General features: G+C 36.0%; 1 protein-coding gene across 2 annotated transcripts in view; it reads left to right on the top strand.

Moving 5' to 3' along the window:
- The window catches only part of naa35 (N-alpha-acetyltransferase 35, NatC auxiliary subunit), a 43,833-nt gene that overhangs the window by 15,090 nt on the left and 5,056 nt on the right, over positions 1-23,687 (top strand). The window contains exons 7-20 of one of the 2 annotated variants that reach the window (XM_052019535.1): positions 660-726; positions 4,078-4,121; positions 5,623-5,673; positions 7,567-7,650; positions 10,850-10,964; positions 11,549-11,727; positions 12,625-12,684; positions 12,970-13,076; positions 15,761-15,827; positions 17,196-17,294; positions 18,444-18,622; positions 19,821-19,957; positions 20,217-20,284; positions 23,495-23,635. In XM_052019535.1, the coding sequence (XP_051875495.1) occupies positions 660-726; positions 4,078-4,121; positions 5,623-5,673; positions 7,567-7,650; positions 10,850-10,964; positions 11,549-11,727; positions 12,625-12,684; positions 12,970-13,076; positions 15,761-15,827; positions 17,196-17,294; positions 18,444-18,622; positions 19,821-19,957; positions 20,217-20,284; positions 23,495-23,635 (1,398 nt within the window). The remainder of the gene's footprint in view (positions 1-659; positions 727-4,077; positions 4,122-5,622; positions 5,674-7,566; positions 7,651-10,849; positions 10,965-11,548; positions 11,728-12,624; positions 12,685-12,969; positions 13,077-15,760; positions 15,828-17,195; positions 17,295-18,443; positions 18,623-19,820; positions 19,958-20,216; positions 20,285-23,494; positions 23,636-23,687) is intronic. The other variant, XM_052019536.1, reaches the window with a different exon arrangement.

The raw sequence follows: 23,687 nt of genomic DNA, 5'->3' as shown, positions 1-23,687 counted from the left end.
ATCTCTCTCTTTGACCTTTGTTGCCTCAGTGTAGGAGGCCAATGAAGGAACTGTATCTCATCTTCTAACGAGGCACTGAACCCACAATAAAATTCAACTGTTTTGGGTAATCAGTCCTATATCTTTTGTAACATTTCAATTTTATTCTTCTCTCTCTTTCATGGTAATTTCAAGTAATCTTCTATTTGTATCTTCCCCCAGGCATTTGTTATTCTGTAGGCCTTGCCTCCCCCTTTTAATCAGTGCCACCACTTGTTTTATTCTATCGCTCCTGGTCTCCAGCGTGTATACTCCATTTTTGTTTGTTCTACCCCTCCCCTTTTTCTGCAACTTAAACCTTCCCTTATTTCTCATTTTTCCAAGTTCTGATGGGAGGTTATCAGCTTAAAACTATTTGCTTCCACAGATGCTACCTGATCTGCTGAGTGCTTTCAGCATTTACTGGTTTTATTCTACTATAAAAGTTAATTAAGTGGTGATTTTTCCCCTTTTGACATTCTCGCTGGAGGGAGAAAAATATAATGAAGATAGTAATCCACAGGAGGGGAAACATAGAGCAATACGTATTGCTGGAATCAATCGCTTGGAGGTATTGTACCTCTGTACATGTGACAATAATAAACCAAGTTACCAATTTTTACTTTTATTTGTATTTTCAGGAGGATTTTCAGTCAATGACTTATGGTTTTAAAATGGCCAATAATGTCACAGATCTGAGGGTTACAGGTGAGCATTTTAAAATATTTTTGACATAATTTTAAATGCCTCTTTCGTCATAGGAGTTTTAGCTTATTGACTAATTTGTTTTATCTTAACAAATTAAGTAACTTATTTTTTTTAAACTGGCAATGTTGTAAAATGTTAACCCATTATAATCTTTGAACCTTACTGAACAGAAGGAGGCTGTTTGGCCCATCAGGCCTATCGAGCCCATGCCAGTTTAAAAAAAACTTACTTCCTAGCTCTCAATCCTTAACACTATCCTTAACTTTGGGGTTGTGCTGTATTATGTGTGTATCTAATAATCTGTAAATACATGGAAGGTTATTGCCTCAACCGCCTTTCAGACTTGCACATAATTTTGTTTTCCTCAACTGTTCTTCAACTACTTTACCATTTTCCTAACTATTAATCTCTGCTAAGGTAAGTGGATCCTTCCTTGCACCTTATCTGGTACCCTTTAAATTCTTTCTGTTCTAGAGAAAATCAGCCTAGCCCAAGTATTCTTTCATTGTAAGTATAATTCTTCAATCCTGGCAACATGCTTATAAGTCTCATCTTGTACTTCTTCCCTTCTATAAATACAAAGGTAATAGCAGTAATCTTGCTATAGGCTAACAAGTTTTTATGGTGGTCTAGATTATGGATTTCTGCTCTTGTATTCTGTTCCTTGGTTAATAAATTGAAGAATCCCACATCCATTCTAAAACACCATGTCTGCATTGTCTTGCTGCCTTCAGGAATCTATGGATATGTGTTCCTTGGTCCTTCTGTTCCTCTACTTTACAGGATCTAGCTCTTCATGTGTATGCTTTTTATCTTATTTGTATACTCCAGTAGCGTAATCTCACACTTTCTCAGATTAAATACCACTTGCTGCTTTTCTGCCCACCTGACAAGTTTATTAGATATCTTCCTGTTGTCTGAAGCTGTCAACACTTTTCTTATGTTTGTATTATCTTCAAACTTTTTAAACATGGTTCCCACATTTAAGTCTAATGTTATATCTGAAGTTTGAATTAATGTTTCTACTTAGATTGAGATAAAAGGTTATCGTAATAATTGTAACTATTAGAAATCTATTTGGCATTCAAGTTTTATATGAAAAGGTTTTGTATAATTGTGGAGGAGAAGAGTGAAAACCATATTCAATAATAGTGACAGAACTGGTTTGAGCCAGATGTAACCTAGTGTAAATTTCATTTTAATTTGTCCCTTTTCCTTTGCCTTCTGAAAGTGGTAACTTCTAAAATGCAGTTCCATGAGTGATTCAATTTCTCCCTTTTGCTATTTATTCATATGTCATCATAGAAATATATTGTTGCAAGGGAAAGCATCCTACTGCTGTCCTTGAAGGCATTGAAGAAATGATTAAAAAGCACGTGGACCCTGAGGAGCAACAGTTTAAAAGAGGAGCAGAGGCAATGAATATTTATCTGAATAGCTCATAAAAAATTATAAATTGATACCACAAGGATGGGTGGTCAGTGATGTAGGTAATCGATCTAAAAATTAAATTGTGTTATTATAAAGATGCTGAATTGAGTAGGTAAATGATACTCATTTTAAAAAGTGAAGTAGGGATGGCAATGCAGTTGATCTGCAGCATGTTGGAATTTGTGAGATCATCACTACTTTGAATATCCACATCTGCAATAAATATCTGCATCTTGAGGAACTTGACCACACAATTATTGAGCTGGAATCATAGGTACAGACACTGCAAGGAAGTGGGGGTGGGGAGAATTACCCAGCACTTTGATTCATAAGGTAGTTGCACTGCTTAAATTAGGTTGTATTAGTAGTCATAAATGGTACAAGTGTGGTTAGTGCTCAGGGACAAGGAAGGTGTGACTTGGAATCAGCCAGCTGAGGGAACCCCAGATGCACTTTAAGAAGAGCCTTAGTCTTTGTTCATTATCTGAATTGCAAATGTCATGCCATCCATGGGGATGAGGGCAAAGTCTGCAGGATGGATGACTGACACAGCATGATATAAATGGGGGATGTAAACAGGACTGTGGTCATAGTAGCAGTTGGTGTAGTTGGACAGATAATTATTGTTCTGTCCAGGTAAAACCAGGATTTCTAAAGCTTGTATTGCTTACCCAGTGCCAGGGTTAAAAACTTTGCTTTGTGGTTGCAGAAGAATTTGGAGTGGAGGGATAAGGTCCAATTGTTAGCATTGACCCATCTAGCATACAGATTATGCTGAGAGATCAAGGAGCTAGGGTTGAAATCAAAATACAAATTGAAATTAAAATGTAGCTAAAGATCTGTTAGTTAAACAACCCTCAGACTAGCACAGGGACAAGATGATTAGACAAGAGACAAAAAGTGGTATGGATAGCAAGGGTTTGATTTATGATTAATAGCATCCATATCAGGGAATGAGAGATCAGTTTCACTGGGGAGGATTTCACTTAAGCTGGTTTAGGATCAATATCTGGTGAGTCATGTAGCGACTAAACTGGATTGGGGATGGTTTCTGGGATGATTCAGGAATTGCTCAATGTTAATGCAGTAAGAAATATTAGGAGCATAGAGTAGAAAAACAATTTGAGTGAAAATAAACAATAGGTGAATGAAGAACACAAAGCTTGATGAAGATAATTGGGCATTAATAACGTGACATAAAATCATATTTCTTTGCATAATATATTTGTGCAAACCAATTATGACAAAATGGACAAATTAATAACATAACAAAAATCAGCTTAATTTAATATACATTATAGGGATGTGGTTAGTAGCTGAATGTTCCAAGGTTAGAAAAGAGAGGTACAATGGAAAAGCAGTAACTATCACCCTGACGATAAAGTATGAGAAATAAGGAGTGAAGAAAAGGGTGAATAAGAAATTTATAAAGGGAGACAGAATAGAGAGAATATGAGAACAAGCAAGAGATATAAAAAGTAATTTTTAACACACCTATACTGGTTTTTACAGAGATTAGTGAATGTAAATGTTGGATTCCTGATAGGCAAGAATGGAAGAAATTACAATGAGAATAGGAAATGGCAGAGAAATCAATGGTACCTGCCATCTGATTGCTTTAAAGTTACCAGAATTGATTATCATATCCTCCTTCAGAAATGAAAATGCTTCACAATGAAAACCATTGCAATTAATTTAATGTATTATTAAATACTGAAACAAATTGATATATTGTATGCCTCAATATTCCTAATGAAATAGAGGAGAGGAAAGTGTCATATAGAACAAATTACTTTTAAACCACCATCAATCCATTTGGGATTATTGTTTCTGTGGTGTGATTTATGACTGAGGATTTTTCATCTATCAAAATACAGTATAAACTAATGTTTTTCAATATTTATTAAATTCTATCTCCAGGCATGTTGAAAGATGTAGAAGATGATTTGCAAAGAAGAGTAAAGGTACTTTATAATTTCAGCATGTTAAGCATACATTTTAATTCAGCATTCATATAGAATACATATTTCAGTAGATTAAGAACTAGATTAATGACAAAGCAAACAATTAAATAATACATAATTTACCAAAAATATCCTTTATTATGAAACAAAAGCTCTACACATAAGATTCAGCTGATGGCCAAAATAAATTAAAGATTTAGTATCAGATTAAAGGAAAGGATAATAATTTTGCCAAGCAGGGTACCACCACCCAGAAGTGTGAATGTTTTAGAAATCACCAAAGGATATCAAAAAATTAATAAAGTTCACTCTGAAAAAGACGTCTCAGAGGTGGTGGTCAGAAGGAAGACTCGAGAAAGTGAAATTTATCTTTCAGAAGGGAAGTGAAAATTAGAAGTGTGATTCCATCTCTTGATTGTATGCTGTGAACAGCACCCCAGTGTAGAGTTCACACCCTGCCTACTCCACCACAGGAAATTTGATCTACTGAAGTCAATATGTGAAAGAAAAACAAAGTACTTCCATTATTCTCGGAAGTAAATTGTTTGTATATTAAATTTTAATTTAAAACTATCGGTAAAACTTGAAGTCTAAGAATGTACTCATCAGTATAAACAAAATCTGGTTTATTATCACTGAATTGTGTGTCATCAAATTTTGTTTTGTGGCAGCAGTACAGTGCAAAGACATAAAAATTACTATAAATTATAAAATAAATAGTGCAAAAGAAAAAGGAATAATGAAGTAGTGTTCGTGGACCTTTCAGAAATCTGATGGCAGAGGGTAAGAAGCTGTTCCCAAATCATTGAATGTGTGTCTTCAAGCTCCTGTACCACCTCCCCGATGGTAGTAATGAGAAGAGGGCACGACCCGGATGGTGAGGGTCCTTAGTGATGGATGCTGCCTTCTTGAGGCACCACCTCTTGAAGATGTCCCCGATGGTAGGGAGGGTTGTACCCATGATGGAGCTGGCTGAGTCTACAACACTCTGCAGCCTCTTGCGATCCTCTGCATCGGAGCCTCCATATCAGGCTGTGATGCAACCAGTCAGAATGCTCTCCACCGCACATCTATAGAAATTTGCAAGAGTCTTTGGTGACGTACCAAATCTCCTCAAACTCCTAACAAAGTAGAGCCACTGGTGTGCTTTCGTCATGATTGCATCAATGTGTTGGGCCCATGATAGCTGTTCCGAGATGTTGATGCCTAGGAACTTGAAGCTGCTCGCCCTTTCCACCACTGGCCCCTCAATGAGGACTGGTGTGTGTTCTCCTGCAGCCTAAATTTGAGTAATATCTAGTACAAATTTCATGAATTAACTTTTGATGAAGTGACCATTTTGAAGAACTTTATATCTTTCCGAATCTCTGTAGGCTTCGGGAAATATGGGGTACCTTTGCTGGAGATACAATTTTTTAAACAAAAAAAGAATGTTTTTTTTAAACAAAAAAAGAATGTTTTTCCAGTTTTGCACTGTGATTAATGTTTTTTTTCCTGGCAGAGCACTAGGAGTCGACAAGGGGAAGAGCGTAATCCAGAGGTTGAACTTGAAGTAAGCATATGTCAATTCTCAAGATGAATTCGGTATATAATCTTTTTTGTACAGTGGATAGTATTCTGGATTGGGAGCAAATGAAATGCATTGCTTAGGGTTTCAATACTTTCACAGCATAATGTTCTGTAATTTCTGATCACAAGTCTTGTTCTGTAATTTCTGATCACAAGTCTTAATTTTTTTTTAGAATACCTTTGTTTTTCAAATATAGCTTTAACTCTATGGCACATAAGGCTTTACCAACTTTAGAAAGTACTGGAACACTTTCTTAATACATGTTAAAAAAGTTATTCGGGGTTCTGGAGTGATTGGTAAATAGTTCCAAGCTTACTCAATAAAGTCTTTTCAGACAAAGTGGTAAGGAGAAGGATTCAAATAAGATGAGTGTCTTTTGGAAAGAAAGCAAAAATCAAATGTCATGACTGATCTCTTGACTGTGCAGGAGGCAGAGGGTGATGGTGGAGGGTTGTTTTTCTGATTGGAGTCTGTAACTAGTGGTGCACCACAAGGATCTGTGCTGGGACCTCTGTTTGTGATGTGAATGTGAACACAGTAGGTATGATAAGTAAGTTTGCAGATGATACGAAAGTTGGCGCTGTAACGGATAGGAACTAAGGTTGTTTAAGGTTACAGCATGATATAGATCAGCTGTAAAGTTGGGAGGAGCAAGGGCAAATGGAATTTAATCGTGACAAGTGTTAGGTGATGCATTTTGGGAGAGCAAACAAGGGCAGGACATGCACAGTAAATGGTAAGGCTCTAGGGAGTGTTGATGAACAGAGGGTCCTTGGAGTACAAGTCTATAGATCCCTAAAAGTGACAGCACGGGTGCATAAAGTGATGAAGGCATACGAGATACCTGCCTTCATTGGCCATGGCAGAATATAAGAGCTGAGGCGTAATGTTACAACTTTGAGGCCACACCTGGAGTATTGTGTGCAGTTCTGGTCGACCCACTATAGGAAGGATGTGATGCTCTGGAGAGGGTGCAAAGGAAATTCAGCAGTTTATTGCCTAGGATGGAGTGTATCACTTGTAAGGAAAGACTGGATAGGCTGGGTTTGGTTTCCATGGAGTAGAGGAGGCTGCTGAGTGACGTGATGGAGATGTATAAAATTATGATGGGGATAGATAGGGTAAATAGTAAAAATCCTTTTCCCATGGCAGGGGTGTCTAAGATAAGAAGGCATAGGTTTAAGGTGAAAGGGAGAAGGATCTGAGGAGGAAATTATTCACACAGACAGTGGTTGGAGTCTGGAATGTGCTGCCTGAAGGTTGTGGAGGTGAGTACTCTCATAACATTTTAAAAAGTATCCAGACAAGTACCTGAATCACCAAAGCAAAAAAGGCTACGAACCTGCTGCGGGTAAATGGGTACAATGGGCAGCATGGATACGGTGAACCAAAGAGCCTGTTTCTGTGTTGTATGATTCTATGACATCGTGGACAGTATCTTGTTATAGAGCACACACCCTACCTATAGTATTGCAGGAAATAGAATTTATTGAAGCAAACTTGTGAGGGGAGAAAATCTAAAGGAAATGAGAGAGCATACTTTAAACATCCTTAAAATTAATTTGTGTCTTATTGCATATCGAATTAGTCATTTACAACCATTTAAACAAAAAATGGGTAAAATTTAAAGATGAAAGAGAATCCAATTAGTGGAATAATGTTGCAAGATGGAATTTAATGTATTAGGCAAATTTTGCTGCTGGAGTTGTATTCTGTGGAGGAATTATTTGCTTGCAACCACATTCATAAACATAACTTGGGCCATGTTTTTAAATGAAGAAAGAGGGCACATGGAACTAAGAAGACTGTTGTTGACTTCCTTTTAATATAGCGATTGTGCTTTACATTCTAATGTGATTTCCCTTAATATTTCAGCATCAGCAATGCACGGCAGTTTTCAGCAGGATGAAGTTTACTCGACTGTTACTGACTGCCCTGATTGCTTTCACGAAGAAAGAGGTAAGATGCATCCCTTGTGGAAGTTATTCAACGTAACCAACAGAAACAAAATACCTGTTTCTGGAGTGATTTTCCCAGATTGACCCTGGCTATTAATACAGTGAAGCTATTGTTGAAGTCAAAAAAGAGCTTTCACGCTTGCATGGCAGTAAAGGATATCTGGTTTGGAAATTTTGATACAGATTGCCATGTGTTCAATATTTGACTTGTACAAACCTGTTCAAAATTATAATGATGCTTGCTTTATTCCACAAAACAACAAATTTCACAACATATGTCGGTGATAATAAACCTGACTCTGAGAATATAAAAATGCACTTTTTTTGTATTATAAGTGTGAGTAAGGAATGGTCAAAAGGCTCAAGTCATTAAGGTAGGCTGAAGGTATCAAGTTTGGTGGATGTTCTTTATTGAATTACCAGATCTCATGTGGGGTAGCATTAGAGATTGTAAGATTGGTATCAACACCATCCTGTTGCTAAACATGATGCTGGAGGAACTCAGCAGGCCAGGCAGCTATGAGAGAGGGACTCATGAAGCTTCTCTTCAACGGGAGCTTCGTGAGTCCCTCTCTCAATGGTTCACCTCTGTGATCTCCTCTGCTCTCTGGCTGCTGCCTGGCCTGCTGAGTTCCTCCAGCATTATTGTGCTTTTCATCCAGATTCCAGCATCTGCAGTCCTTTGTTTCTCTCGTATCCTGTTCCTAAGTCCTGTCTTGTAAGTCTGCCAGAGGTGCCCAAAAGAAAATGTCAGTGAAGTTTGTATCAGTCCAGACTTTGATCTCCTGAGATCAAATAACCTGCCTAATATAACAACTAATATGAAACTTCGTGATCTCTCATACTTCTGTAACAGCAGTTGTTCCTGAGGATGATTCATAAAATGGGTATTGGGAGAAAAGAATTTGCTGCTTTGAGTTAAGGCCAGCACTTGAAACAGGTTTAAGTTTTCTTTTGTTTCTTGGCCAGTGGGTTTTATTTCCAGTCATTAATAATTTTCATATTATTAACAATTTCCTGTCATTAAAGGAGGTTCTGATGATCGGGCTTTGCAATGTGTTTCCTGAGCAATCAATGTACAAATGTACCAAGTTTGTACTGGTACAGCTGGTGGTGTTAGGTTTTTGGTACATAGCAAAAGGTGGCATGGTACAAATCAATTAGCAAATTCTGGAGATTCACAATTCATGATCTAATGTGCCTGAGTTTCTACCTAGCCGTGGTAAGGACTTGTATCTGCACTACTGTAGAACAAATTAAAATGTGAAGAAATTTGATGTACCAAAAAAAACCAGAAAACACAAGTGCAAACAGTTGGTTCTGCCTAAAATAAATGGATCACAAAGCGCTATAACCAGCAACTTTGACAGAATGCTAATTGGGAATGGTTCACATTTTTTGGCAGCTCAAGGCAACTTCCCATTTTAAATGTGGATGTTTTAAGTGCTGGGGACTACATATATATATATATATATATATATATATATATATATATATATATATATATATATATATATATATATATAGTGCTGTAAATGATGGATTGTGAACCAGAATGTCTATAAGCAGACTAATGTTATGGCAGTCATCATTTCTACAAAGTTATTAATTAACTTGGTTACAGTTATAACTGTCAAAAATTCAGTTACTGCAGGTGTTTTATGAATAAGGCAAATTGAGAATCACACTTCATATACTATTCTAAGGTGTGTTTTATTTTAAAAAAGAAACTCCATGTACTAAAAGAGAAACTAAAGGCTGATTACCAGGAACAATTTCTAGAAAACATTTGTCAACCAGCATTAGCGGAAGGCAGTAACTATTCCCAATTAGCACTCTATTAAGGTTGGTGGTCACAACACTTTGTGATCCATTTATTTCATGGACTGTTCTTCTTGAGGAATTTAAGACTGAAAGATGAACTGTTGTTTATATTTCTCTTCCTTTTTTACAGTTCCATTAAGAACTATATATATAAAAAAAAGGAAGAGAAATACAAATATTCCAAGCATGGAGAGGAAACCAGTTGTTTAATAATCTATACCTACATCAAGTGGGTGGGGTGAACTATAGAACTACTATCATTAAAATCTCTTTCTCCCTGATCTCCTTGTTTTGTAGGGCCAGGAGGTTATGAGGAATCTCCTCCAAGCCTCTGAAAATATCAGCTAGTGGGTGTATTACAAAGGCCAGGATTGCCCACATACAGCACCTCTCCATCACAGCTGTAATTCACATCCCCAATTCATAGCTTTCAGGCTTGCAGATTTGTTTAGTTTTTGTTGGGAAAACTAGAGAAAGGTGTAGCTTCGAAGTAAAATCATACCATTGTAATAATGGAAATTTGATAGAAACTAATAATTACAATAATGCATACAGTAAAAATGAGCACAAAGTTGAGGCCACTGTTTTTGTTTTATAGGTTTTTGGTTAAATAATACTGCCACATTGGAGAGGTGAGGTCATGGAGGCTTGTTACAGACATGAATGGAAAATATAATCAGATTTGAAATTTTGTTCAGGCACACCAAAATGTATTCCAAATTTGTTAATTTATTCTTGACTGCAGTGTTTGTGCTAGGATTTCAGTAAATTAGGAATCTGTGCATGTCAAATTCTTGTATTTTAAACTGAATGACAGTAGGTTTAAGTACTGATAATTATGAGGAACACATAGACTTTAAATATATTTGTGCAGATGTGTTTTGTGTAACATGTCAGTCCCATTGTTGAAGTAAAATGAACAGGCAATGTTATTTAAGAGCAACATTTTTGTGACAATGGAGACACGAGATTGCAGATGCTGGAATCTGGAGCAAAAAACAAACTGCTGGTTGAGACCCTGCAGCAGGACCTGTTTTTGTGACAACTGTCAATACAGAACCAGTGGTAGGGGATCGGAGGCAGTAAATAATACATGAATTTACAACTTGGTCAAAGAGAAGCAAGCTGACTTTTCACAGAGCATGGAAATTGGGGATTAAAACTCCCACCAAGTTGCTATTGTACTGCGTACCAATTAACTGCATAATGCCATGGATAGAATTATGATACAAGGCTGAGTACCTTCATTTGTGCACTACACAGGATTATTTTAGGAAAGGTCAGTGATATCATAAGCACTGCTTGAAAGGAAGAGAAAGATTACAAATTTAAAAACTGATTTTTGTTCATTTGTTTTTTTTTTGTTAATTTGCTAGATGAGTGCAGTTAGTGAAGCTCAGAAACTTATGACCCAAGCCGCAGATCTTCTACCTGCTATTCAAAACTCTATCCACCACGGTATTCAGGCCCAAAATGATACTACAAAAGGAGGTAATAAAATTTTCCAAATTATATTTGTCTATCAAATTTCTTCAGACTATTTATTCTTTTTTGCTGAACAGGATGTCAGAAATGTTGATACGTCAAGTGAAATGGGGCTATTTTTTTTTCTGTTTTATTTCAGAGAGGTATCCAATTCCAGTAGCAAGAGTGAAATAATATTAAACCAATCATGCCCATTTTCATTGCCTGAATAAGAAACTGGAACACTTGGATAATTTTCTTAGAAACATTTAACTCGTTTCCTCGTGTTCTATGAAGATTATTGGCTCCTGATATTAGATGGAAAATTACTCCCTCAGTGTGTGCCATGTCATTTAGTACAAAATTATTTAGCTCATAGGCTCAAGGGCTGTTTGTAACGTTTGAATCGTATGCCACACACAAATATGCATATATCTCATTTTGCTGATCCTAAATGATAATGGTGTTCCTATTTACCTCAAATGATTAAAGCTTCCTTGCTTGGCACAAAAGAATAATATCTTAGTCTAGATTTACAGTTCACCCTAATTTTATGTTTTTAAGGCTTCGATATATGTTTTAAAACTGTGACTTGCACTTTTGTTTGATAGATCACCCTATAATGATGGGATTTGAACCTCTGGTCAATCAGAGATTGCTACCTCCAACATTTCCTCGCTATGCAAAAATCATAAAACGGGAAGATATGGTTAACTATTTTGCTAAACTTATAGAGAGAATAAAAATGGTTTGTGAAGTCGTCAACTTGACAAACCTCCATAATATTTTGGTAAGTACATGATTTTTGTGTATAGTTTGCCAATTATTGTCCATTTAGTCAAAGATGGAATTGTATTGTTTCAAAGTATATTTCACATTCAATAGTCATGTTTATACTGTTGACTTCAGCATAATAGTAAAGCACTTTTCACTTTGCTGCAGTATCATACTTCTGTTACCTGGGACTGACACAGAACCTCATTGATTGAATTATAGTGTAACTGCACAGATAAAGCCCCAAACACCTGCAATTTCACTCCCAACCTAAAAATCTTTATCCCATTTGATTCAAGAAGTGTGTGGAAAGGCATTATATATTGCAGTTTTTCTGTAATGTGTTTAGTAAAAAATAAACTGCATGATTTTCGACATATGATGGTTAAACTCCATTAAATCCAACGCCCTCCAGTGGGTAGGGTTGGAAGTAGGGAGGGGAAAGAAATGTTTAATGAAAGTGCTACATTAAAAGTGAATGAATTCTATTTCAATTTTCTTCCTCAATCCCAACTGCTTGCAAGTACTTTATCATGAATCAGCTTTATAATATAACACATGATTGTTCTGTTTCCACCAATTTGGAGATCCCTTTATCCTGGTATTACATGGTACCACTCTATCATTCAGTAATAGTCACCCACAGACTGCACCACAACATGGCAACTATTAGTAGAATACACAGTAAATTCTACTTCGCATTGCACTCTTGCAAAATCTTTGCTGTTAATTAGTAACTTGTACTGAATGACCTCCAGTTAATTTCCAGCAATTTTTGGAATAATATCTATCAAGTTTTTTTGTAAGAATTATGCATTTTTCAGAAAGATATTCCATAATGTTCATGCTATTAACATATTCTTAAGTGACAGTTTATCAGGATATTAGTGCTTTTAAAAACTTCATTTTATAGGACTTCTTCTGTGAATTTAGTGAACAGTCGCCTTGTGTTCTTTCAAGATCTTTGTTGCAGGTACGTGTGTATTTGTTTAGTTTGGGACTGTCTTGTTAATTTTTTTCTTTATACTTGCATATTATGCATTATCAATGAAGGCCTCTAGCAAATGTTCTAGAAGTATACAATGTACAAAATGTCAAAAGCCAGGCATATAATACTGAATTGTCTCCATTGGACATTTTTTTCTTTGGAGATAAATTTTAACTGATTACGAGTAGACAACCTGAATATCTTTAAAACTAAGAATGATTATAGTTGATAGTAGAAGACCTAGGTATAGTCATAATATTTACTTTACAGGCAACTTTCTTGGTGGATAATAAGAAGGTATTTGGTACACATTTGATGCAGGACATGATAAAAGATGCTCTGAGATACTTTGTGAGTCCTCCTGTGCTTTCATCCAAGTGAGTAAATAAGATATTGTGATTAAAAGAGCAGTATTTCTCACTTTTTAGCATGAGTTGAACAAATACTTTGTTCTATCATCTACTGATTTAAAAAATGCAACAAATAAACTATTATATAAACTGTACTTTAAGCTTTGGAACAAAGACAGAAAATGCTGGAAACACACAGCAGGTCAGGCAAATTCTGTGGAAAGGAGAACAGAGTTAGCATTTCAGGTGGAAGATGCTTGTCAGAATGCTAAGTATTTCAGAATTCCAGCATCTGCAGTTTTTTGAATTCCTGTCAGCTTTGCAATGCTGTTTTATTGCTTGTCCTCTCACATTAAAGAAAAATGGGTTGATATTTGATCCTTGGTATATAGATAGGTTCACTTTTTTTTAGTTTCTCAATGATAGGAATTCAAAAAAAACTACAGATACTGGAATTCTGAAATGCTCAATACTGGCTAGTTTTGGTGAAAATTCATTAAATCAAAATGTAGATCTTTTTCTCTCTTCATGCATGCTGTATTTCCAGAATTTTCTGTTTTTTTAAATTTCTGATTTCTAGTATATGCTTATGGCATTCTGCCCATATCTTCAGTATGGGTTAACATATTTCATCAAAGCCAATGTTTCTCTAATTTCACTTTCCTAACTACAGTAGAGAAAATTATTACTTCAATACCAGCAAACAGAACAGATGATGTGCTAAAATATAAAATCATCCATGTGTGAAAACAAATGTTTTTTTAAGTGCCGAAAGCAGAAATCGTACACTGTATAGCCAGCGTGGCTCGGAATGTTATCTTGGAATGCACTCCAGTAACATGACTCTTGTTCCTCCTTTATCATTTTCCCAGGCTAAAGGCTAAATATACCTGGATATAAATATAAAAACAAATTATGTCTGTACAAGCTTCTTGGCGCTGCATTAGTTGGAGTTTTGGGTAGTATGTGGAATTTTTGCTGCATAGATAAGATTTTTTTACTAGTGACACTTGTTCCCTGGAACAACAATATCTTCAATGTGTACTATTTCACAAATTTATTCTATTTAATTCTTGGTAGCTTTTGCAATATTAATAGATTGCACAACTTCATGTATTCTGCATCAATTGTTCCATTTACTATAGCAAGGAAGTGATAAGCATTTAACCAGTCAGTGTTAATTTTCCAGGTATTGATCTAACTAGTCACCTGAGAGAACCGAACCAAACATTTTCTTTCAACAGGATTTGTTAATTCTCTATTAATTACTAATCTTTGGTGTATAAAGACTCGGTGTGATTAGCAGAGTTTTAAATTCCCAATGTTTGGCTGCAAAAAGATATGAACATCATCTATAAAAGAACAAACTGTACTTTGGGCTGCACTTTTTAAGAACTCCCTGTCCACTGACACAAATATTGAACATATACTTTCAAAAACCACTGCTGAGCTGACTGGACCTGGGGAACTCTACTTAATCACTGCATCCTGCCTCAGCAACAAGGGAAGAGAAAACTAATCTCCTTGTCACTATTCTAGACCCTTCCAAATGTGAGTTTATTTTGAGTATGGGAGTGGTATCATCAGTTTTGGAATGGGCTATCAAAACTCTGAAGAGAGGCGCTGGTGTTGGGAGGCGTAAATGGACTTTTTATTTGGCAATAGGTAGATGAAATTGATACTGTGACTGGAAGGTAGCTCCAACCTGGAGACTTTATTTCAATAGAGGTGGTAGTAATGAGGGTGGTTGGGGCCACTCTCAGATGAAGAATTGGCATTTTAACTATATTTAATTAGGTTGGAGGACTCTGATTTGATCAGCATTGCAGATTTACTGTGCACAGCAGAATTTCCTGGGTCTTGGGGAAGCCAGCAGCTGCATTGAGGCAAGAACAATGTGGGGAGAAGGTAAGTGCTTCATAGAATTCCTTGTGAGCCAGGAGGAGCAGGAATCCTTCTTCCCACCCTGCACAGTACCCCCAGCTCCTGCACCTTCGGACCTCTCCCTACCCTAAAATTAGGCACCAGATTACCTGGTCCTACTGCGTCTAACAGTGTTCCCCATCAACTGGAAGCCAAGATTTCAATCACACTGAGATCCATCTAGGAAACCTGCCAAAGCCCAATGACACTTGCTTGAAGCTATACCCTAATGTCATCTACACCAGTGTGATCCACCCCAGCAAACATAGGCTCAGTGTCTGGGGTTCCGCTTGACAAACGCCAACATATGAAGTACTATGCATCAGAAACCCAACCAGTTACCATCTTCAAGTGGAGGAAAGGGGTAGTTTTTGTATCAACATTGTAGAATAATTGTCCTAAACTGAAAAGTAATGTTTTAATAAATCAATAGTGAAAGTACATAAACATACAAACACTCTGATTGTATACAGCCACTCTAGCTAGTCAGACTGTTGAATCAAAATTTAAATCAAAAAGGGAAAATATTGTTAGTTTATTAACATCTGATGAGAGATGATTTAGGACAGTGTTTCTGAACTATCTTCAGATGTTAAAAAATCGGATGTGCAGTATCAACATTTTTTAATTTTTTTGGGTGTGTAAGTTTTCATTAAGCTGATGATTGTAGATTTAACAACCACATCAAATAAAGTTTTTTAACTTTGAACCACTACTGTAAGAACTCGAGTATTCTTGAAATGTAAAAATAAAGTGACACTAATCTTGCCTCATTGTGGTAATTTCAGGTGTTGTCTTTATAATAATCATCAAGCTAAGGATTACATCGACTCATTTGTTACTCACTGTGTACGGGTAAGTAAATCATGTCACTTAGAATGCTTAAGAATACATTTAATTCAAATATTGGGGTAGCATACTTTTAGTTTTGCAGACTATTTCTAGATTCATATTTTTCACAGTAATAGCTCTTTGTTCTGTTGCTGCAGTTCCCTTCCCATTTTTTTTCTTAACTATTCAAAGCTTTGGTTTTTACCCAAGCAGCTTTTCTTCATGTACAAGACTAGACAGTAAATGTCAATGAACCATTTTATTGTGCACAAGCGTATTTGTGTGTGTGGCATTCAAGGGAAGAGGAGTGGGTGGTCTCATTCTGTAATCTAAATTCCACACTTGGCTATCCAGCGGACAACAGTGGATAGGTGTGAAAAGCAGCAACTGGCCACTTTTCTCCCCCTGTTAGGCTGACTAGAACTAGACTAATATCTGGTCTGTGCCTACATATCAAGTTGGGATCACCTTGATCTGTGCTTAGCGTTAATCTGTTGAGTGCATCGACCTAGTGAGCTCTCATTCACGTATCCTTTAAAACATGAGGCATTGATGGTGAAATAGTTTGACAGGGGTCCAGCAAAAGAAATGTTTCCATTTTATGACGATTGGAAAATGTATTATTAAGAACATTGATTTAATTGTTCATAAAAATTGACAATCTCTCCCTTTTTAGTATGCAACAGAAAGATAATATAAATGAGTTGTTCTGTTTGAATGTTTGAATGTAGGCATTCAAAATGGAAGAACCTCCCATGAATATGTTTATAAATAGGAATATTCTGTTATTTCATTTACATTATTTTCTGTCTAGACATATATAAATCTGTCTGTAATAGTTTTATTTTAATAGATTAGTACTAGTCGTGCTTGTTGGAAATTGTGTTTGATAGCAAATATTTGGGCAGGCTGCATTGAGTTTTTAGCACAATGTGTTTAAAGCTGTCAAATTTTAGTTCTTGCTTGTGATTTTCAGGAAAGCAAATTTTATTCTACATTGGCTACAGTGAAATAAAGATAAGACACTAGCCCATACTGACGAAAAGGAGAAAAGAAAACTTTGAGGGCTATTATGCACCAATGCCTTACATTGAGATTATGTCAATAGATCAGCAGAGTTCTAGGCATTTGTTCTTTCCATCTCTTCAATGGAAGTGGTTTTATTGGGAAGAAAAATTTAATTAAAAATAGAAAGTTTAAACTCTAACAGAACAATTGTAACTTATTGTCTTTAGTATAAAAACATGGATTAAGAAAACCTCTGCCATTTACTGTGATCTCAAATGCTCAGGTTCCAAAAATAGAGCATTTTATTCTCCATGTGATACCAAGAGTATTATAGTGTCTGCTTTGGAGCACTCAATCAATTTATTGTTTGTTTTTTGCTTGCAGCCATTTTGTAGTTTGATCCAGATTCATGGACACAACAGAGCTCGGCAGAGAGATAAACTAGGCCACATTCTGGAGGAATTTGCCACTCTCCAAGATGAGGTATTTTCCATGAAAAATGAAAGTGAGAGGAAATCATGAAGACGTTCAAGACCTGTGGATATTTCAAAGCAAACTGTTGTCACTGTAGAGCAATGTGATAGCCAAGCTACAGCAAGGCCCCATAAGTAATGTTTAAGTAAATGACTAGTTAATCTACTTAGTATTATTGCTTGATATATAAATTATTCTTCAGAATGGTGCCATAGTTTTTATTTACTTTCAACTGACTATATTTAAAGGATAATAGCTTAATATCTCATCCAAAGATGTGACCATTTCTCAGCTGCAGCTGGTAACAAGGTCACACTTTACATCTATTTACATCTAACATGTTAGTTCCTTTTTGTTTTGAAAAAGAATACAAGGTCTGAAAATCTCCCACATGTGACACTATTAAATTTACAATTATTACTAAAGATTCAGTTAGATAAATTCATTCTGTTTCTGTCTATCCTCCACACTGAACATAAACTTATTTCCCTGCTTGGACTTCAGAGCAGGATTACCCAATTGTAGTTCAATCCTATACTGTTTGTACTGAGCCACTCTGGCTCGGGTCAATCATACACATTTCAGAAATGACCGGGGCAGAGCCACACATCCAGCCAGAGCCAGATCACTAGTTGACCCTCATATTATCAGAGCAGACAGGATTACTAACACAAGGGTTACTCATGTAAAATTTGCTCCTACTGTTCCAAGACACCTCATGCACTCTCTCAGAAAGGTGTTTCCCAAAGACCATTTATAATAATACTATCAAGATGATTCACATTTGTCTGAACTGTCCAGTGTTTTCATATAGTATGCTAACTTGAGCCTGCAGCACATAATCTTTAGATGCCACTGTTAACCAAACAAAAGATTGAGACCACCTTCTCGCATACAAAAGCATAAAGAATATAGGAAACAGATGGGAAAGGGGGAATAGATGCAAGAGGTAGGGGAAAGCTTTTAATAAGCTAGTAACTTATTCTTTCAAATAGCCATAGATTAGGTTATACAACTTATTTGGGAATTAGCTGAGGGATTTAAATTGTCTCAAATTATAATGTGAATTTTATTATTCCAAAAATCAGTGTACAAGAGTAATATATAGGCCAAGGTGCTGAATTATCACTTAATTTAAAAATGAACTCTTGCTTGCAGGCTGAGAAGGTGGATGCAGCACTCCATAGCATGTTATTGAAGCAGGAGCCACAAAGGCAACATCTTGCATGCTTAGGCACCTGGATCCTCTACCATAACCTTCGGATCATGATCCAGTACCTGTTAAGTGGTTTTGAACTGGAACTTTACAGCATGCATGAGTACTACTATGTGTACTGGTATGAAAAATTAACTACCATAGAAGTGTTCAAATTGTACATTATAGGTGGTATTATACAACTACTTTAGGAGGTGTTATGATCTGAGCTTTAGATTAAAAAAATTACTTATGGCTATTCAATCTGTTTATCACCCTGTTTAGCTATGAACAGCTTAGAGTACAAAAGCATTGGATTGCACAATTGACAAAAATGGGATAGATTTTGCTCCATTTAGTATAATGTCACTATTATTTTTCTGTAAATTGTTCTAAAGTTTAATAGAATCATTATTGCAATCTCTGGTTTATTTGATTCACATGTGACTTTAAAAATCAAAATGTAGGGGAGAATTAGATATAAAAGAAAATAAAAGGAAAATAAATCTTCTTCAAATCACTGTGGTTTGTACAATTGATTTTTACTTTTAATTGGATGTTTCAAGTTTTTTTTTAAGGTATGTAAACTAATTCATTCAGGTGACTAAGATGGAATTGGTAATGAGATGCAACTTTTTTTTGCCCCCATATTTGATACTGATTTTAAATCTTTGGAATATTTTATATTGCTATAACACTGCATTCTTCCTACATTCATGTATGTGGAAGATCAGTATGAAAGATCCAAGAACATTGTTTCATTGTATTCTTCTTGATCTAATTCAGTACAGTTTATTTTGAGTAAATGTCCGCAATTTTCCAGTTTACAGAGAGTAGTCAGCTAGCTAAAGTGCCATAGAATATGCAATAATTTTCATAAACATCTAGTCAAAATTTTTAATTGAAGATAAGTCAATGATCCCACTTTGGAAAATTTATTAATTTTTTTCATTACTTCATTATTTCAATATCCATAATAACCTTTTGCACAAGTAAACAAAAATTACAGAATTGAAATACAACCATCCAATTTTGGTCATAATCCTTTCCCATCTCCTGTAGTTGCCCATTTGTGTGTGTGTTTTTTCTTCCCCTTGTGTTTGTATCTTGTATGATTGGGTGGAGCCATGATTGATTATAATAACATGAAATGCATGCAACATTAGCTGTTTTGGTACAATTGCTGTTTTTAAATCACTGCTCTTAATCTTTTCTCTGTAGCATACTCTGTGATAATCCATTGACGCTCGGTTTTGATTGAGTATTCCAAAAGATACTCCCAATATGCATCCTTGTTCATTTTCATAAAATAAAAAATATTGGTTCATACTGCTCTGCAGGTACCTTTCAGAATTCCTGTATGCTTGGTTGATATCAACACTGAGTCGTGCTGATTCCTCTCAAATGGCAGAAGAACGGATTGTAGAAGAACAACAGAAAGGTCGGAGCAGCAAAAAGACAAAGAAAAAGAAGAAAGGTGTTTACAGTGAACTCTAATTATGCCTTACATTTGGGCATTCTACTACAGTGGGTTAATGCAAAGTTGGGCTTGTCTTTATTATTAATATCTTGTCTTCAATTTTAGAAATTGTGGAATGTAATATAATCTTCAAATACAATTATAGTGAGGTTGTTAAGCTAATGTCTGAGCTATAATTTGCTTTTAAGACTAAAAACTGAAGAATTGCATTATTATTTTTGGACTTTTAATTGGCCTTTCTTTGTCTTAAATACAGTTCGACCTCTAAGCAAAGAAATCACTTTGAGCCAGGCTTATCATAATATGTGTGCTGGAATGTATAAGGTGAGGAATTTTTTTATCTCATTATTGTTAGGTTTCTATGAGAGAGAGCACACAGAAACCGTGAGCTTTATAATTCAGTAAAGCAAGAAGGGTCTTGCAAGCACAGAAGAAGGGTCTTGCAAGCACAGATTAGAAAGGATAAGAATAATACAGATACAAGGAAGAAAACATTTCTGCCAAACTTCCTTGCCCAAAAAATAGCCTTTCACGGGACCATTGCTCCTGCACATCTGTCACTGAGGCTGTTGGCCCATATGCCCAGAATATAAACAGCAGAGACAACTTTCAGCTTGAGCCAATAAAGTATTCGACAAAGCTACTGTCTTGCTGGAACATGGCGAACATAATTGGTTTGGATTTTGCTCACTCAGTGCTGCAGAAGTCCCAGACTTATTGCTCAAGCTCTAGCAATTTCCCAAGCTCCTATCAGTGGGGCTTGGTCTTGAAGTTCCCAGCAGTATGCTGAGGACTCGGCTCTTGGATCATCAGTTCAATAGGAATTGTATGGCTGGAGGGAAAATAAGTTTTCTTCCTTAATTATCTGTGGTTTGTTTCATTTAACATTTTTAAGTGATTTTGATTTTTAACATTTTTAAATTAATTTTCATTTTAAATCTTTATTTCTATTTTTTTATATTTTTAAATATTTCTCTATGACAGCTTTGACAGCCAGCAAAGCTGGAGATGGGCTTTGCTGACTGTCCAAGGCTTCCTTGGGAGTTTTGGGAGCAAGGTATGCTTGGGTCTGCATACATCATTGCTATTACGTCAATCCATGCCTTGTTGCTATTCAAGGCCTCATAGCTTGATTCCAGGACTCCCAGGTCAACCAAGATCAGCCAACTGAAAGCAGCTGAAATAAGTTTAGATGATGTGGCAGTAAAACATGAGACAATACCAATGTATGCAAACCCACATTTTACCACTAAGTGCCAGCAGTAATTACTACAATGAAGTGCTGCAATACAGAACCTCAAAAGGTAGAATTAATGAAGGTGACATGTTATTGTTCCAAGTTCCATGGTATATTTCTGCTGCCTTTTTGTACTGCCAGCTAAGTCATTTCATTGTGGCCGCAAGATGGTAAAATTTAAGTGCTAGTCAACTGAACTAAATTTAAAATTTAAGAATTGTCCTGTCTTTAAATCTATGTTACACTTCTTGTCAGTCTGTTTTCTGTCACTCTACAGATTAGTTCATAGTAAAACAGCAGCAAATCACAACCGAAGTGTTAGGGAACACCTAAATCAAAAGCAAGGGTGAAGCATCTAGAATACTGTCATCGGGGAAACCGCAAGGAACTTGTGAAAATAACCAATCCTGAAAGATCAATCAGGAATATGTGCCGATCAAAGCAAGAAGGAGGAAAACAAACCAAATCTATCTGTTTTTCCTTGCACATTTCTTCCTTTGTCATTAGCTTTTACTTTCTTCAAACTTAACCATTTCTTTTTGGTATTTCACCTTTCACATTTGGACTATTACCAATGTTTAATCTTTACCTACAACTTCAAACGTCTATGGGATTGAGGAGTGATTTGTGTGTATTTTCTGACTAATGGACAAAATTGACTTGCGGACATCTGTAAAAATGGAATCCATTCATTATCCAGGGATGGACTGTATAAATATTCTAATTATAACAAATAGAGTAATTATATTGCTAGCAAATACAATTTTAAACACATTTCACGACTTAAACTAGCTTCAGACTATGATATCCCAGGATCATAGCACAGTATCTCCCAATTGAGAACAATTCCTCCCAATTCTCCTATGACATTCTCGCATTTCTGCATCACTGCTCCATCCTAGGTGTCGATCCAAACCTCACTTTAAAGCTGTCCTAGACCTCAATGCCTGATTCTAGGTGTTCAACCTAGAAATGTAGCTCTTGCAGCACTGAAAAATAGGCAATGAACCGCAAAAGAAGTGTTTTCAAAAATGGACAGTTTATGTTTAGATCTCAAGGCAGCTTTTAAAGTGTGAGCAAGTTGGTAAAGAGATGAATGAAGGGAGAGGAGTTTGAGCCAGCTAAAGACTTGCCCAACAGTGGTGGGGAGGGAGCAGAACTGGAGGAAGACTGTACCAGTATGGGTTGTAGAGCTAAAGGAAGTTGCAAATAATGGATGAGGCAAGGCTCTGTGATTTTCTTTTTTTAAACCCAGGGTCAAAAATTTTAAAGATCAGGCATTGGTCTAGCAAGAACCACTGTAAGCCAGCAAGGATTGAGATGCTGATTGAAAGAATAAAATATGGATACAAGAGGTTTGAATAAGCCAAAGTTTAAAGAGGGTAAAGGATGTTAAACAGACCAAATGAGCACTGAAATAGTCTGGCACAGGAACAAAGGTACAAATTTCACTAGTAGCTTGATTGGGGTATGAACCAAGGTAGACTATGTCCGGAGGTGGAATTAAGCCATCTACAGTTGTAAGGATATGAAGTCCTCTGAAGATCTGACAAGGACACTGATATCAACTAGCCAAATTTAGCCATGTGTTAACTGGAATTGGAGCTGTGTGCATAAAGTTTGTAACAGGAAATAAAGGTGGTGGTTTTAATATTCCCAATCTGTAGCTAGCTAGAGTAAATTGTGTCTCCTTCACGTTTGACAATACAGAGGGTAATGGAATCTTTTAAGAGTGGTGGAAGGAGAGATTTGGCTGTTTTCAGTATAGAGGAAGAAAGAGTCAGCTGTCCTCAGTACAGATGTTGTTGTTGAACCCTTATCTGCATGAGATAGTTACCAGAGGCGATGAAGTAATTAAGAGAACTAAGACGGCAATAATACTGCAGGTAATATCATCTCACTACATGTGGATGGGTGAAAGTGGAACTAAATAAAGGCAACTCTGAATGACTGAAGGCAAAGTAGAATAAAAATAAAATGCATATGGAATTAAGCAAATGATAATTGTCTTGGTCACTTATTTTAATATTTCATGCATCAGCATATAATGTTTAAAGCACTGGTGGAATATAGCATTATGAATTAAAATTTGATTTATTCAGTTATGATAAAATTATGGTACTGAGTGCATAGATCTATATCGGTTCTCCTTTATCAAATAATGTTATGGCATATAGTATAAAATTTAATATAATAAGTAATTTACTTCCCTTGCTTTCCACAGTATAAAAAGTTGGTTATGTTCAGTCAGTTTTGAATCTTAATTACTTATTTTTCCCCTTTTTATGGTGTTGTAGACAATGATAGCCTTTGATATGGATGGAAAAGTGAGAAAGCCAAAATTTGAGTTGGACAGTGAACAAGTTCGATATGAACATAGATTTGCTCCTTTCAATGGTGTTCTTACTCCTCCACCAGTGCATTACCTACAGTTTAAGGTGGGTAGCTAGAGTTGTTAGAGTTTCATGGTAAATTACTACATAGACTTGT

This window comes from Pristis pectinata, chromosome 7, assembly GCF_009764475.1.
Source record: "Pristis pectinata isolate sPriPec2 chromosome 7, sPriPec2.1.pri, whole genome shotgun sequence".
NCBI classification, from domain to species: domain Eukaryota; kingdom Metazoa; phylum Chordata; class Chondrichthyes; order Rhinopristiformes; family Pristidae; genus Pristis; species Pristis pectinata.
This window is presented reverse-complemented; position numbering and strand designations above follow the sequence as displayed.